We start from the raw sequence: 17697 nt of genomic DNA on the forward strand, positions 1-17697 counted from the left end.
AGAGTGTTCAAGGCCAGCATGGCAAGACTATCTCAAAAAGAAAAAAACAATGGATCCTCCACTCCTTCAAATGGTAGTCTTCAAGGATGACAATTAATAGTTGCTACACAGTCTTTCGGTTTATACTTTATACGTGTTCATTTAAATGTGGTAATCAGAGAAAGATAGTAGTATTATCAAATACTTTCTTAAGTTTTGAGTTGTGCAGAAACAAAAAACAATGAAAAATTCCCTGGTTAGCAAGCCATACTATAGTAGCAGCTTATCAGATGTTGAACAACTAGCTTAGGTTCTGAGACACCAGATCTGGTCTCAAGTGTGTTTACAGACTGTGCTGTGTTTCATTGGGATGATCCTAGAGGACACTGCATGAAAGCAAGGCAAATGAGTCTTGACTTCTCTCAAATAAGCAAATGTGCAATAATTATAGCATATTTTTCCACACAATGTCAAAGTTATAAGTGTAATTGCTGAAGGTTTCTGTTATCAAACACCTAAAGGTAACTTTATACATCTTGATGGCAGCATCAGCAGCAGACCCCCATAACAGCATCAGCATCAGACTCTCTATCACAGCATCAACAGCAGAACCCCCATCACAGCATCATCAGCATCAGACTCCCCATCACAGCATCAACAGCAGACCCCTCATCACAGCATCAGCAGCAGACCCCCCATCACAGCATCAGCAGCAGACCCCCATCACAGCATCAGCAGCAGACCCCCCATCACAGCATCAGCAGCAGACCCCCCCATCACAGCATCAGACTCCCCATCACAGCATCAGCAGCAGACCCCCCATCACAGCATCAGACACCCCATCACAGCATCAGCAGCAGACCCCCATCACAGCAGCAGACCCCCCCATCACAGCATCAGCAACAGATTCGCACTCCCACCCCCACGATCACAACATCAGCAGTAGAATTACTTCCCTTCCTCATGATCACAGCAGCCTTTCTCCTCACGTTGGCTCTCTACTACAAAAGCAGCTCTAAAACTCATTTTAAGGGGGTGTCAGAAGCAGAGCATAAAGCTATGCTGAACTAAGGAAGCTGCGTGTTGAGAGCTGTACTGAATTGTGACCTGTTGCTGTGTGGCAGCTTTTATTGTGTCCCATGAGTTTTAACTCAACAGAATAGATTGTTACCACTCCGTGGGTGTAGTGTGTAGAATATCAACTCTTTTCCCCAATATATGCATTCTGACTGATGTAGCCTGTGCAAATGTGATTGAAAATCTTGGATCAGAAATTATCTTGCACTAACTAGGTGTGCACACTCTTGTCGAAAAGAAGGGCAAAGGGAGAAAGGAGCTATCAGGATGGAAGAAGGGGTTGGAGTGCTGTGGGGTTAAAATCAAAGCATGTGACTTTTGAAAGCTGGAAAATGCAAAGGAACTGATCTTCAGTCTAAAGGCCTTAGGAGTACTGCAGCCTGTAGCACAAATAATAAAATCCTGGAGTCAGCCATTGGGGTTGAACCCCAAAATCAGAAAAGCAAAGCAGTCACGCCTCTAGAGAAGTGTTACGTCTACCAAGGCTGGGCGACCACAGATTTAACAGACATACTTAACAGACAGCCTCTCTCTCTTTTGTATCTCTCTAGTGCTGGGATTAAGGGAGTATGACTCCCTAGCACTGGAATTAAAGGGGTAGACCACCACCACCTGGATTTGTTTTTGCATTGATTTTTGTAGAGCCCAGAGCGGCCTTGAACCCTAGGATTAAAGGTGTGTGTCACCATTGCCTATCTTCTAGTGGCTTTAGCTTTGCCTCTGGTCTTCAGGCAAGATTTATTTATTAGAACACAAATAATATGTCACTACTGCAGTCTTGTCTATCAGGGACCTCTGAGTGCCAGCCTCAGTGTCCCCTTCAGGGTTCAGAAGAAGACTTACAGCAAACACGGAATTTAGATTTGAGGGTGAAATGAATTCTCCACTACATACTTTTCTGCATCAGTTTCTTTATTCCCACGATGTTGTTGGAGGCTGCTTGTTCCTGGCTGCTCAGCTCCAAAATAATCACACAGAAACCATATTATTTGCAATACTGTTTGGCCAATAGCTTAAGCATATTTCTGGCTAACTCATATCTTAAATTAACCCATCTCCATTAATCTGTGTATCACCACAAGGCTGTGGCTTACTGGGTAAAGTTCTGTCATCTGTCTCTGGCCAGGCCACATGGCTTCTCATTGACTCTGTCTTCTTTCTCCCAGCATTCAGTTTAGTTTTCCCCAACTACCTAAGTTTTGCCTTGTGTAGGCCTAAGACAGTTTCTTTGTTAACCAATGGTATTCAAGCATACAGAGGAGAATCCCACATCTTTGGAATTCCCAGAGAATGGGGGTGGTGGTGGTTCAATACACCAGTATATGGGAAAGAAAGAATTGTGCCCAATAATCCATACTCTGCTGAATTTTGTACAAGGGAGAGTGCTTATGGCTTCACAAGAGGTCCACTGTCAATATGCAAAAGAAGGTAGACCAGCACCTTGTGAACTGGCTTTCTCTCCACCAGAACGCATTCGTTCTGGTGGGTCAGCCTTCTGTCTTATCAGCTGAGATCTCACTGCATGATTCCTGTGGACCGAACCACTTGTCAGCCCACTGCAGACGTCTGACCTCCATTGGATGGTGAGAAATAGGCTGTGGTCCCTTCTTACAGCAGCTTGAAGTAAACCCTGCAGGCCTTTTGAATGACTTTCTGATAGCTGGAACCAGCCATATATGAATGGCAAGCATCTGCTGTCCCTCCTCTGACTGTTTCCTGCTTCCTGTGGATTCATGCATTGTCAGTCTTACCCACAGCAGTGATCTGTTTGCTATGGGATTCCACACTGTTCCCGTAATGTGTAAATAGTTGACACTGGGTGTCCCTGCTTCCTGTGTGCCTGAGCCTCAGGAGTGCCTTACCTGCACCTGCTCAGTCACTCTCCAGCTGTTCTCAGGTGAGGAGGTGGAAGGTCATCAGGAAGACTGAGGTCACATGGTTACACTCACAGAACTGGCACCTTGTCTGGCTTTTAACTGTGCTTTGCTTGTCCTTAATCAACTTCCCCTCCCTTTAGTTTTGCGTCCCACAAGGTTGCATTTTAAAGTGCAGCTCAGGACAAGGAATAGTACAGTGACATTCTCTGCAGTCAGAGTAGAGCTTGTCGTTTTTCTTCTGTGCTGAGAGTATTGAAATGACCCCCCTGCCACGTGCTTTTACATTTTTTTATTACCATATTTATTAAACACTTTGGCAAAATCTGATTTTCATCTCTGGTCGCCTCAAATTTGTAGCTGTACAACTAGATTGTAGATGCTAGCACGGTTTTGGTGTGTAATGCCTTCAGCGTATTTTAAATGGGCAATAACTGGACATTTTAATGCTTGTTTTTCCTTGAAGCTTTCTTTGTTTAGACTATACAAATGTGAAGTTTATGATTAAAACATGCAATAATGGATTTTGAGATAACATTAATTACTAGACTCCTAGATACATAAATCAGTACAACGGAAAGAAAAGATTTTAATCTTTCATTAGTATTGAAGAATTTTCCCCTAATCTCTTTAATTTTACTGGTGGGGTTTTGAAGTCATTGCGGAGTTTTATCTTGTAAATTAGATTATACCCGGTGAATGTATCCTTTAAAGAGATGAGTTAGACTGGAGAGGCTGCTCTGTGGTTGCACTTGTTGCTCTTGCGGAGGACCCAAGCTCGCTTCCCATCACCCGTGCCAGGCAGCCACAACCACCTGTAACTGCAGCTTCAGGGACTGACATCTCTTCTGACCTCTGCGGGCATCTGCACAGGCTCATGCACACACACACACGCATGTGCGCATGCACGTCCACACACATGTACACAAGTAAACATAAACAAGAAATGTGTGTCAGAAGAGTTGTTGGGAAGATGAAGCCTTGCCTTTCTAATGTATGCTCTGTGTTTCTGCTTCCTTTCAACAACGGCTCGTACCTAGAAACGCCTGAGGAAGAAAGGCAGTCTGGCCATCATGTTCTGCCTACCAACTTGGAATCCGACAGTTTGAAGAAGAGCAATTGGGGGTTCTTGTTTACTGGGATCATTGGTGGGGCACTGGTGACAGTGTACGCTGTGGCCACCCCATTTATCACACCGGCCCTGCGGAAAGTTTGCTTGCCGTTTGTGCCTGCCACTTCAAAGCAGATTGAAAATGTCGTGAAGATGTTGCAGCACAGAAGAGGCTCTCTGGTTGACATCGGCAGTGGCGACGGACGCATTGTGAGTCACGTAAAAGCTTCTACAGGGTTGGAGCCACCACTGTTGGGATTTCTGCTTTATGTTTCTTAGGAGGCTTCTGCAAAGATTTGCCAAATGCGACGGTTTGAAAAGTGTGTGTTTCATTTTGTGTTTGGCTAAACTGTTGGACCACCAGCATGTGTTTAGAGTTCCTTTTTCTCTGATTGATTTTTTTTTTCTTCTGGAGGAAAGTACTCTGTAAACATGCCAGATAGAAAGAATCAGTTAATTGCTAATTACCGAATGTCTATTAGAATTTTTAGTCCAGTAAATGTGGCATGATTACAAGAAACATGTGGAGTTGGGGAGTTGAATCACCTTTACTCTTTTGCAGTTTAGATGCTTGCTTTATGTTTCTCTGTAGCGATACATGAGTCAGTAATGATTCCCAGGAGCCGATAGAAAGTTAAAAATAAGAAAGGCCATTGGTGAAACCCAGCTTGACTAAAGATAGGAATTCAGGGTAGGCATAGTTACATGTAGCTAAAATCCCAGTATTTGGGAGGTGGAGGCAGAAAAATCAGGGCTTCAAGGCTAGCCTCTGCTAGGTACAGAATTTGGGCTACATGAGACCTTGCCAAGAAAAAAAAAAATCAAATTTTTAGTGACTGTAACATGTTGTGCGATCCTAGCCTGAATCTCTGAGTAAAGAAAAAGTCACTGGCTGGCAGGTAAGTGATCCTTAGCGAGGAAGGCGGCCACATCCCTAGGCCTTGTCCTTAGGTGACAGGAGTGGAGTGAGCATGGGGTGTGTCCTGGCATCATGTGGGGTGCAGACTGGCAGGGCTGCACTATGGTCGCTTGTCCTCTGGACCCTGGCTTTGTGATTGAGGCCTGCCTGCAGTCACACTAGAGACACTGAAAAGTGACTCAGGCTCTCTAGACATTTCTTACAGTGTGGCAAAATATTACAAACCATAATCGTAATCATTTTTATTCTGTGATGTGAAGTCATTCCCGTTGTTGGGTTGTCACCATTGCCCACCGCTGAGTGCTATCATCTGCCGGGGAGGGCCTGGGAGCTCCTCTCCCCCTTCCACCACTGCCCACCGCTGAGTGCTATCATCTGCCGGGGAGGGCCTGGGAGCTGCTCTCCCTCTTCCACCACTGCCCACTGCTGAGTGCTGTCATCTACCAGGGATGGGCCTGGGAGCTCCTCTCCCCCTTCCACCACTGCCCACCGCTGAGTGCTGTCATCTGCCGGGGAGGGCCTGGGAACTCCTCTCCCCTTCCAAGCTAGGCTGACTGGCTTATCTCGTACAGGTCCCATGCAGGCGACCACAGCTGCCGTGAGTTCCTGGGTGCTGCAGCTTTTGGACAGGTCATTTCATTGGGCATTATCCATGATCCGCTTTCACTTTCCCGTCCACTCTGCCAGCCACTGCTGGAGAGAGGTGCACATTTTCAGCCATGGTTTTCTACCGCTAGGGATAGCTGCGCCAGAACCAGGGATGCATTTGTCTAACACAAGCCTGAGTATCCTCTGATACTCAAGGCAAGATCTTTGACAAAACATAGAAAACTTTGGGTTAGTCGGGTCTTGTCCATGAACTGTAGAACTTTAGATATAACATTTTTACATGGGATCTTCATCGAAAGAAGTTGTAGTCTTTTTAAATATTATAAATTTTAAATTTTAATTAAAATTTCATTGTGAAATTTTGTCTGTGTACATAATGCACTTTGAGCCTGCTCATTCCCCTTCTATCTCTTAGGTCCTGTTTTAGTTACTTTTCTATTGTTGTAGTAAGACATTATAACCAAGGCAATTTATAGAAGAAAGAGTGTTTGGGTTGGAGTCCATCACCATCACGGCTGCAGGCAGGGTGCAGGAATAATAGCTGAGAGCTCCTCTCTGACCTGTAGGCAAAAGACAGAAAGCCAGCTAGGAATGGCATGGGCTTTTGAGACCTCAGAGCCCACTCCCAGTGACATATCTCCTTGAACAAAGCCTCTCTTTTTTGTTCTTTTGAGACAGGGTTTCTCTGTGTAGCCTGACTGTCTTGGAACCCTCTCTGTAGATCTGTAGATCTCGAACTCAGAGATCTGCCTTCCAAGTGCTGGCATGTGTCACCACTGTTGGCAAGGTTACTGGTACCAGTCCTTCTCAAACAGTTTCACCAACTGGGGACCAAGTATTCAACTATATGAGCTTATGGGACCATTCTCATTAAAACTACTGATTTCCCCTCTCCCCGATCCCTTCCTCTTTCCTAATAGCTCTGAAGAAGTACCTTTTGCCTGGCAGTGGTGGCGCATACCCCTAATTCCAGCAGAATTTGGAATTCTCAGGAGGCAGAGGCGAATCTCTGAGTTTGAGGTCTGCCTGGTCTACAAGAACTAGTTCCAGGACAGGCTCTAAAAAAACTACAGCAAACGTAGTTTTTCTGTCTCAAGCCCCCGCCCCCCCCCCCCAAAAAAAGAAAAAGAAGTACATTTTAGTGGAATATTTTAGGGCTATAAACCCTAGTAGGGAACTCTTATGCAAGATGACAATTTTCTTTTGCTTGCCCCCACTCTGTCCAGGTGATTGCAGCTGCAAAGGAAGGATTCCCAGCTGTCGGCTATGAGCTGAACCCTTGGCTGGTCTGGTACTCCAGGTACCGTGCCTGGAGAGAAGGGGTGCACGGCTCTGCCACGTTTTACATCTCAGATCTGTGGAAGGTGTGTAACGCAAGAGTGGTGCTGGAGGAGCTAATGGACCTTCTTTATTCATGTTAGTGCGCGGCTCTGCCACGTTTTGCATGTGAGATCTGTGGAAGGTGCGGAACGTGGGGGATGGTGCTAGCAAATCTCACAGGCCTTCTCTAGTCATTAGTGTGATGGATGAGAAAGTGGGTTGAAAAAAAAAAGTCCAAAGGAATATTTTGGTGTAACAAAGTGTAAATGCATTTATAACCTGATAGATTTATAGGAGGCTGTACTTTAGTATAGAAGCTTCAAGTTTTTATAAAAGTCATATGAATGCTAAGAATTTATTGACTAAATTAAAGCATTTTCATTTCTTTTTGTGAAATAATGAGATATTTCATTTCACTTGGAAATCAGATTCTTCTTGATAAATCTGTGACTTTTCTGTGTGTGTGCTCGCGTGTTAAGAGGGAGACAGAGATGGATGAGAGAAGGGAGAGTGTGGCCCGTGCTGTGGGACTGTGGTGCTGTGGTGCTGTGGGGCTGTGCTGGCCCCTTGTAATCATAAAGGAAAAACATTCTAAATATGTTTGTACTCTTTATTTTTATATATTTTTAAATTTATTTTTATTCTTTTCTCATTTATTACATCCTGATTGCAGCCCCCCCCTTCACCCCCCTCTTCCCTCTCTCTCAGATCCTTCCTCCCTCCATCTCCCCTCAGAAAAGAGCAGGCCTCCTAGGAACATCAGCCAAACATGGCATCATACGCTGCTCTGAGACCAGGCACATACTATCAAATCAAGGCTGGATGAGGCGCCCAGTAGGAGGAAAGGGGTCCCATAAGTAGACAAAAGAGTCAGGTACTGCCTACGCTCCTGCTGTTAGGAGTCCCACAAGAACACCAGGCTACTCAGCCATAACATATGTCCAGAGGACCTAGGTCAGACCTTACAGGCTCCCTGCTTGCTGAGAGCCCCCATGAGTCAGCTGTGGGCTGTGTTCTCGTGTTGTCCTTGTCCCCCTTGGTTCCTCTGATCCTTCCCTCCCTTCTGCAGGACTCCCCGAGCTTGGCCTAAGGTTTGACGGTGAGTCTCTGCATCTGCTCCCGTCACTTGCTGGATGAAGCCTGGTCTCTTTGTTGAGGAGTCTGCTAGGCTGAGGTCCTAGAACACTCTGCAGGCAGTGGAAGCTGTAGGTTTGTAGCTGGGTTGGGGTCCCAATTCCTCCACGTGAGGCCTTGTTTGGTTACAGAAGCTGGCCGGCTGGTTCAGGCTCCATGTCCCTCACTACCAGGGGTCTTTGCTAGGGTCACTCTTTTAGTGTCCTTTGTATTAGGTATTACACCGCCCCTGAAATGGGCGTGATTCCCTTTACTTCACAGTTGGCACCCACTTACAAGTGAGTACATGCCATGTTTGTCTTTCTGGGTCTGGTTACCTCACTCCGGAGGATTTTTCAAGTTCCAGCCATTTGCCTGCAAATTTCATGATATCTTTTTTTTTCTACTGAGTAATATTCCATTGTGTAAATGCATCACATTTTCCTTATCCATTCTTCAGTTGAGGGACATCTAGGTTGTTTCCAGGTTCAGGCTAGTATAAAGCTGCTATGAACATAGTTGAGCAAGTGCCCTTGTGGTAGGATGGAACATCCTTTGGGTATATGCCCAGGAGTGGTATAGCTGAGTCTTGAGGTAGATTAATTCCCAATTTTCTGAGAAACTGCCATATTGATTTCCAAAGTGGCTGAACAAGTTTGCACTTGCACCCACAGTGGAGGAGGTTCCCCTCTCCGCATCCTCTCCAGCATGAGATGTCATTTGTGCTTTTGCTCTTAGCCATTCTGACAGGTGTGAGGTGGAATTTCAAAGTTGTTTTGATTTTCATTTCCCTGATGGCTAAGGATGTTGAACATTAATTGAAACAACTAAGTTTCTCAGCCATTTGAGTTTCCTCTGTTGAGAATTCTATGTTTAAATCTGTACCCCATTTTTTAATTGGATTATTTTTTTTCTTGATTGCTTCCTTCTTTATTCTTCCTTCTTTCATGTTCTTTCTTTGTTCTTTCTACTGTATACTTTTTTTTCTATAGAATGTATACTCCAGCAAAGTCTTTCAGGCAATATAAGAATTACAATGTGGTTACATTATGTTTTTTAAGTGAATGATTATAATGAATACAAAACAAACAGTAATTGGATTATGTAGTTTGTTGGTGTCTAGTTTATTGACTTCTTTGTTTTTTTTTTTAAAGATTTATTTATTTGTTAAGCATACGATGTACTACTGGCAAGGAAGGTGCCAGGTCTCATTACAGATGGTTGTGAGCCACCACATGGCTGCTGGGAATTGAACTTGGGACCTCTGGAAGAGCAGCCAGCACTCTTCCCTTCTGAGCCATCTCTTCAGCCCCTAGTTTCTTGACTTCTTTATATATTTTGGATATTAGCCGTCCGTCAGATGTGGAGTTGCTGACGATCTTTTCCCATTCTGTGACTGCCTTTTTTTCCTATTGATGCTGTCCTTTGCCTTACAGAAACTTTTTAGTTTCGTGAAGTCCCATTTATTAATTGTTGATTTTAGTGCCCATGTTATTGGTGTTTAAAAAAACCCAAAAAACCAAAAAAGCCCGTGAATCATGTTACGAAGCACTTCACAAAGTGCTTTTCCTTATGTGACAATTCCCGCTGTGGCACTGTCCTCAGCAGCTGATGAAAAAGCACTTGGATTCTGCCCGCATTGTTTTCAGGCTGTGTCTAACTAAACGGTCTCACAGAGTAAATACGACTTTTATTGGGCAATAACAATTCTGACGGGCAAAGCACTTTTACCCTGTTTTTCAACGCTGCAAAAACTATTTTATCGATCTTTCAGTGCAGTGTTTAGGGAAGAGGAAGATCAGGGTCTGAAGACACTGTGTGTGGAGCTGTGGCTCTCAGTGAGCTGGCTGGCGGCAGGCAGAGTCCCTGTGAGGACAGGAGATGGGGCCCAGGATGCATTAGGAGGCTGTCTGGGAGAGTGTGGGAACCTGCCTCCTGGCCTTGTGGGCTCCTTGTGATGCTTGACTTAGGATTAATACTCCGTTGTTCTCCACCTTGTTTAGGTCACCTTTGCACAGTACTCCAATGTCGTCGTTTTTGGTGTGCCCCAGATGGTGAGTATGCACCCCGTCCTCTGTGGCTCTCACGAGGCAGTGATGGCCTCCAAAGCTTTGAGGGAACCCTGGTTTAATGAACTACTAAGGACTTTACAAGTGTAGTTATCAAAGATTCAGCCGCATTTGAAAATTTTAGTTTCAGAGAAAAAGTTCTCAATGCTCCACCAAAGCCTTCCCAATCCCAGGTTGGAAACTGCTTTATGAGGCCCCAGCATTGAGTGAAGTTGGTGATTTTCACGGCTGCTCGCTTACACCCGCTGCTGTCACTTGGGGAAGTTAATGGAATGTTCCCTTTGAATTGACCGTTCTTCAGTTTTTCTGGAGATAATTTTAAGGGTGGATGAGCAGTGACTGGTTTCAGTTTCCTCCCATTCACAGATTTGCTAAAGAGCTGAGTATTGAACTTTAATTATGTACTTTCAAAGTGAGAACGCCACATTATTGTACTGAAAATGGGTGTCTCTAGCCCTTGCAGAGATGCTCACGGTAGGATGCTTCACTGCCATTGCTGGTTTGGAGACCAGACAAATCAATCCCCTTTACTTCGCAAAGTCTGTAATTGTAGTCATAATAGCCTTGGCATGATTGGATGGTTGCTGAATTGGCACTGTATAACTAACAGGGTTTTACATTTAAAATAAAAAGGAAATTTCATTTTTGTTCTTTTGATTTCTTATTTATGCCTTAGATTTTTATTGTTGTTTTTTGAGCTGGAGTATCACTGTGTATGTAGCCCTGGCTGGCTGGCCTGAAAATTGCTGTGTACTCAGGCTGGCTTTCAGCCTGCAGCCTCCGATTCCCAAGAGTCTGGGTTATGGACACGTGCCGCCAGGCCCAGGTCTGCCTGGGACTTTTATACACAGTGTTTAACTGCATGAGAAACTGACCCCCACACTGGAGCTTTCAGTGTAACGGCACATTCTTCTTACAAACCAGAAGTGTCGGTTTTACAAAAGTGACTGTATATCCATAGTATGTCTGCTATGGGACCCGTATTAACTGTGCCTTTGTTCTGAAAGTGAAGGCAGGTGTGAGATCTTGGTCCCTGCTCATTTAAAGCTTGCTCGGGTCTGGCCTGGGCTCACACCTGTACTCCCAGCACTCAGGAGGCCAAGGGAGGAGGGTTATTGTAAGTCTGAGGCCAGCCTGGGTTACAGAATAAGGCCCTGTCTCAATTCTCCCCACCTCACAAATAAAAATAATTTGGGATCATAGACTAGATAGAGAATTTTGATGATGGCTTACTTCTTATGATGTGTGGGCTTTCCTTCTAAGATGTAACCGTTAGCGTTTTGGAGACAAGTAACTTTAATGTAGAAAGTAGACAAGGGTATTTACTGGGAATTCTGTGCTGTCTGGAGAGAGGAAGTTAAGCTGAGAGGTGGGTTCTGAGGTTCTGCTTCCGAGTCCCAGCTGGGGGCAGCAGTGGCCTTTGCAATGCCGAGTGGAGGCTGCTCTGCCGCCAGGCAGGCTTGGTTTGCACTGTTTTGGGCTGTTTCCTCAGGGGCAGTATGGGTCTTGTTATTTTGAAAAACATATTTGCGATTATTGCTTATTCTCCTGAACACAGACAAATCTTAACCAAGGAATCCCAGCATTTCACTGTTTCTAGGGAAAAGAGGAGCAATGGGAATCCACAGAGCATTCTTGTTCCTTAAAAAAGATCCTGCCAGCCCGTGTTCTGCGCACAGTGGGTTGGCGGGAGCTCATTTGGCATCTGTTAAGCTGGAGTGTCACGTGTGGGATCCCCACTTTCAGCCGGCATCAAATTCTGATCAACTGGAAGTAGCGAAGGGCAGGGCAGAACGCTGGCTGGGAAGCTGATAGTTGTGTGGCCCTGGGAAGGTTCCGTACCTGACTGTGTAAGGATGTTATTGAATTGCACACCAATCAGTACTCCTGGCATGGGCTGTTGGCCTTCCAGAACCAACATATCATGAGAAGCATCTCAGGGTAGCTAATGCACAGCGGGCTCCTGGAGAGCCAGGAGGAGCCGCAGGGAATGTGGAGGAGGACAGCCAGCGTTGGAACTCCTCAGCCCTGCTTTTGACACCAACTGGATTATTTCTGATAGCACAGTGCAGTTGTAAGTAGAAGTTAGACCTAACACTTCGATATAAAGTATGTGTCAAGTATGGTGAGGAGTCCCATGTGGACCTGGTGAACACACTACGAAAGTGCCAAATGCTCTATTTAGCATGAATTTATGCACCAAGAGGTGCTTTTCAAAATGTGAAAAGAGCAGGTTAATTTGGTCTTTGTTTAAAACCCTCTGTGAGGCTGCATACGTAGCTCAGGTGGGAAGAGTGTTTGTCTACTGTGCATGAATCCCTGGGTTCGATCCCCAGTACTCCTGAGCCAGATGTGCTGGTGCATGCTGTGGTTCTTGCACTTGGGAGGCAGAGGCACAATATCAGGAGTTCAAGGTCGTCCGTGGCTGTGCAGCCTGTTCGAGGTCAGCCTGGATTACATGAGACCTTGTCTCAAACGAGCACCCCGAAAACCCAAAACATCAAACACTAAACCCTCTGTGACTCCTTGCTAATTTAGGGAAAATGTCCAAATATGCCATAGGACCCAGATTGGCCTGGAGTGGCCCTTACCCGCTTGTTTCTTAGTTCTTTTTTTTTAGTTTTCTGTACAACTCTTCACTTTGTCAGTCCCTGGACGTGGCTATGCTGCTCCTCAGAGCCTGCGCCGTCCATTCTTGTTGACGTCAGACCCACTCCGCACTGGACTTAATGAACACCTGCCCTTTCCTCTGTGAAGCTGTCCTCAGTGGTCCCACGAAGTGGGCCTTAGTGTTCCTTACCTTTTGCTCTGTCGCAGTCAGTAAATACTGTATGCTGTGCACCTCTGTGCCTGCAGGCTTTGCTCATGCAGTAGGTATGGCTGCTGCACAGGATATAGGTCTCTTTATCTCTTAACTACATAAGTGAGCAACAAAACGTGAATGTTGTATGGTACCTTGTCTTTGCTCTAGAGGTGGCGGGACCTGGGAGAATGGAGCCAATGACTGAGGCAGACTAAAGTCGCATGCAATAGCTAACTCTATTCAGAGCCTCAGACAGTTTATGCTTTGAGGGTTAAGAAAGCTCACAGGAGTAAAGTTCTCATGTGCACAAGCTGTCTACAAGCCACATGTGGCAAAAACACATTTTCCATAGAGTCATAGAAAGGATAGTTTAAACGTTTAATTCAGTAACCGCAAGCAATAATGAGTAATCTGAAGTAGACTCCCTCCTACCACTACACCTGGGAGCAGCACACAGCCTGAGAACAATTCCGTGTTTTAAGGGAACTGAGGTCACAAGACCCTTGTCTTGTTTTCTTGGAGTGTTCTCACAAATGCACTCCAAGCTCTTCTCACACGACTCCATTCTTGGACTGCGTTCTGTCAGTGGAAAGATTATATGTTAAATGAGACATCTACAGAGAAGATGCCGTATCCTAGAGGAGAATCCCGTCTGCGTCTGTGGGGTTATCGAGGACAGGGAAGGAGTGGGGCTGGGTCAGTATCCCTGGAAGGATGCCCTCCACGGGTAGTCATTCAGGCTGACGACCTGCAGTTGCACAGCGCAGATTGGTGTGTGCACCTGTTGGCTGGAGAGCACTAAGCAAGTGCAGGTGATGAGGGTGATGTCAGTTTGAAAGGGGTCAGGGAATAGGACCAGCACATGAAGGATGCTGGTCCTTCTAAGGGAAGGAGCTGTTGAGGGTAAGAGGAGAGCATAGAGACTGGTTAGGCGGACAGAGACCACCACTGCATGGAGGTCAGACCCAGACATTAGAGATTGGGAGGCAGTTATGTGCTTCTATTGGGTGTCCAGGTGACAGACTGAGGCGCAGTCTAGTGTAGGTTAGCTGGTGAGAAGGCGTCTAATTCTAGCTGCACTACAGAGAGAAACTCAGCAGTAGTGAGCATCTCCAGCATTGATGAGAGACAGAGGAGTCCAGGCCAGCTGCTTCTTGTCTTCTGCTCCTGGATGTGTGGGTTGTCAGGAGCTTTACAGTCTTGGGTAAGGAAAAGTCTGGAGCTCAGGAGCACTCCCTGACTGCACAACCATGGGCAGGTCCAGGAAGCAGGCAGGTCGCAGGGAGGATCTGCCCAAGGCCTGAGCTTTATCTGGTGAGACATAATCAGCCAAGACTTCGGGAGATCCTCAGTAAGGATGTCACCACCCTGGGAACCAAGTGGAGGAGGAAGGAGGCTGCTGGGTCGTGGGTCAGCACTGTCAGCCACAGGTCTGTCTTATGCCGTTAGCTGATTCAAGGCATGCCTCAAATTCTGAAGATGTGATTAGAATATGATAAGTTTGTGTCACTTTGAAACCCATAATGATATGAATAATTTTGAATTCTATTAGACAGGCATGACACATCACTACTCTTCGTGTGTGATATCAGAACAGATTTGATGCATATTTATGTGTAATTTAGTCAGTTAATTTCTTAGGATTGAAATAGCTTCTTTCAGTTTTAGGTTTATCTTGACTTAGCATATGACAGTCACTCTGAAATAAAAGAAACTATGAGAGAGAAAAGAATAGGAATGTGAATACATTTACAATTATCTTTTTATGAGCAAAATTACCATAAGAAACCTGATATTTTGAAAAATGCATGTTGTCTTATTTTTTGCTTATTTAATTCTTCCCTCAAGGAATAATTTCTCCCCCTCCCCTTTTTTTGTAATTCTTGACTAGCCATTAGAAGAATAGATATCTTTTCTCCTTAATGGAATTTATTCTCCATTATCAATTCTATTGATGCATTAAAATTTTGACTTATACCATCCATATCATGTTTTTTTTTCTAAGTCATTTTTGTAAGATGCTGGTCAAGAATAAAACCTTCACAAGAGCCCTGCTGGTTTCTCTATCTTGCTGTAGTTACTTTTAGAGGGAGTAGTTTTTGCTTAGATCTTCATTTCTAAGTATCATTTTTCACTACAGGGAACTAGGAATCCTTGAGAATAGCTGACCTAGGGTTACAGGAGGGAAGGTACAAAAGATTGGAACATTTTATTGAGCCAAAACATGAGGAAGTACTCAAAATATTTAATGGGAGTATGTCCAAAGGATGGAGCAGCCAGATGCAAGAGGTGCTCTATGGCCAAATTAGTATAGCAAGGCCAACATTGAACTGTGATCCATTGAATGAAATTAGAATATGATATGTATATTTGCAGTAGATAGATGTTGCAGGCAGAGAGGCAGAGGAACACAGGAAGGGAAAGCTCTCCCTTGTAACATAATGCTAACTGTTCTTAAGGCTGTGACCCTTTAATACAATTTCTCATGTGGTGTCTCCCCAACTATAAAACTATTTTTCTTGCTACTTCATTGTTAGGGGCACAAGCACAGAGGTCCTTGTACTCACAGAGAAGCACTGAGAGAACTAGGAATGTTAATCATGCAGGGCGCAGCTTCTCACTGGTGGAGATAAAAATCAAATACCTGCATCCCATCCAGAAAGTTGAGAGTGGATTTTGTTAAGGACCTGGTGACCTTTTTGCTACCTGAGGAGGCAGACCTCACCCGCCTTCTTCTATAGAGGGAGACCTCACCCTAATTCCCCAGAAGACTCTTCCCTCCGTAGACCATTATTCATCTTTAGGGGAGATGTCACAAGTACTCTATGCTATATTGATCAGAGACCACACTAGAATCTAGGCCTTTAGCTTTAGAACCCATTCTTATGGTCATATGTAACTTTGTGGAAGAGTCCATGTACTCATACCTTAAGTTATTGTGCACCTGATTGAACTGGTTGAACCGATTGTTGCCTGAAAACCTTTTCTCAAGTTGTACTGTGTTTTAAATATGACAGTGAGCCACCGTTCTCCGAAGTCTGATCCAGGTTGATGAAGTCACTCTATGCTGGGTTTTCATTCTTACCTCTTTGCAGATCACTGTCTGCATTGATACCTGCCGGGACCTCCACATGTCATAGCTGTAATTTTGCTATTGTTATGAATCATAGTGTAAATATCAGTGTTTCCTGGTGATCTTAGGGGATCCCTATGAAAGTGTTGCCACGTTGCAACCTTTATAGTAAAAATTGACTGCAGTCAGAATCCTCAATGTCTGGTATTCTAGGCAGAGCTGGTCTGAGGAAAGGTGCTTACAGTTTCTTCCAACGTCACTAAGGGAAAGGGAAGATAGTAATACATTACAGAGATTTCAGAATCACCTGAGCAAGTGGTTGATGTCACCATCGGGAGCAGGAGGGCCTTCTTGGCTTCTGGAGTTCTGATAAGTTCAAAGGCATTGCCAAAGACCCACTGAGCCATCAGGAGCAAATGGCAGAGGAGCCTGAGGTGAGGGTCATTGGTCCATTGTCATGAAAGAACTGTCCCAGGTCAGACTGAGTGGGGTATATCTGGAGGTAGAGCCCTGGGTCAGCATGCACAAGGCTGATCATCCCCTACCACCACAAAACAAAACATAAAAACAGACAAAAACCTAAAACTAGGAGACCAAAGAAACCGTACTGCTGTGGGACAATGGTCTTTTATCTGTCACCTGTACTATTTTTAATAAAATGCTGATTGGCCAGTAGCCAGGCAGAAAGTATAGGCGAGGTGACCAGGCAGGAAGTAGAGGCGGGGCAATGAGAACAGGAGAATTCTGGGAAGAGGAAAGATTCAGTCTTCAGTTGTCACCCAGACACAGAGGAAGAAGATGAGAATGCCTCGCTGAAAAAGGTGCCAAGCCTTCCCTTGTGGCTAACACGGACAAGAATTATGGGCTAAGATGTAAGAATTAAGAAGAAGCCTGAGCTAATAGGCCAATCAGTTTATGATTAATGTAGACCTCTGTGTGTTTCTTTGGGACTGAACAGCTGCAGGACCAGGTGAGACAGAAACCTCGGTTAACACCGTATGGCTGAGCACAGAACTCCTTCCTGAGCGGCACAGGACACCGCTGGGAGAAAAAGACTGAATTGTTCTGGGGTTGCTGTGGGCAGAATAAGTTCCTGGGTGTGAGCCTCACGTGGAGTGTGTAAGAAACAGTGTCGTGTGCAGCCTCTTCTCATTGGTTTAGAGACAGTTCATGGGGAAGAGGACGGTAGTGAGCAGGAGGCAGCAGTGCTCGAACTCCACCAGGGTGGACTGCGTACGCGTCCTTAGTTCAGTTCTTCCAGCTTGTCTGCAGATGGACACCACCTTAAAATCAGTTAAAAGTAGAGTGAGACAGACATATTTTTAGAATATGAGGGTGCTCATACATTTTTTTACAAACTACAGATAATTTAAAATGTTTGTTGATGTAATTAAAATGTTAATACTTTCAGTAAATATTAAAAACACGTTTTTTGGTAGATAGGGTAATAAAATTCTATGAGATTGATATAAGTTCTATTGTTTAGAAATTCACTGCATTAGCTGCAGATGTAGCTTAGTGGGAGAGGGATGCCTAGTGTGCGAGGTCCTGGCTGCACTTCATAGGACTGAGCACCACTAAGGGAGGACATGTGTCATCAGGACATTATATACATGTTAAAGCCTAGTTCATGCTTATTCTTTCTCTGTAACCCTGGCTCTCCTGGAACTCGAATGTAGACCAAGCTGGCCTAGAACTCACCAAGATCTGCCTGCCTGCTGAGTGCTGGGGTTAAAGGCATGCTTCCATC

General features: G+C 44.9%; 1 protein-coding gene across 7 annotated transcripts in view; it reads left to right on the plus strand.

Annotated features, from left to right (window-relative positions):
* Nucleotides 1–17697, plus strand: part of Atpsckmt (ATP synthase c subunit lysine N-methyltransferase) — a 42402-nt gene that overhangs the window by 2647 nt on the left and 22058 nt on the right. For 4 of the 7 annotated variants that reach the window (XM_087896977.1, XM_087896978.1, XM_087896982.1 and 1 more), the window contains exons 2-4: nt 3971–4251; nt 6796–6933; nt 10006–10056. In XM_087896977.1, coding sequence (XP_087753103.1) covers nt 3971–4251; nt 6796–6933; nt 10006–10056 — 470 coding nt within the window. Of the gene's footprint in view, nt 1–1963; nt 2640–2689; nt 2954–3970; nt 4252–6795; nt 6934–10005; nt 10057–17697 lie in introns of those variants that run through there. The other 3 variants (XM_087896980.1, XM_087896981.1, XM_087896984.1) reach the window with 3 other exon arrangements.

This window comes from Myodes glareolus, chromosome 15 (assembly GCF_982192425.1).
Source record: "Myodes glareolus chromosome 15, mMyoGla1.1, whole genome shotgun sequence".
NCBI lineage: Eukaryota > Metazoa > Chordata > Mammalia > Rodentia > Cricetidae > Myodes > Myodes glareolus.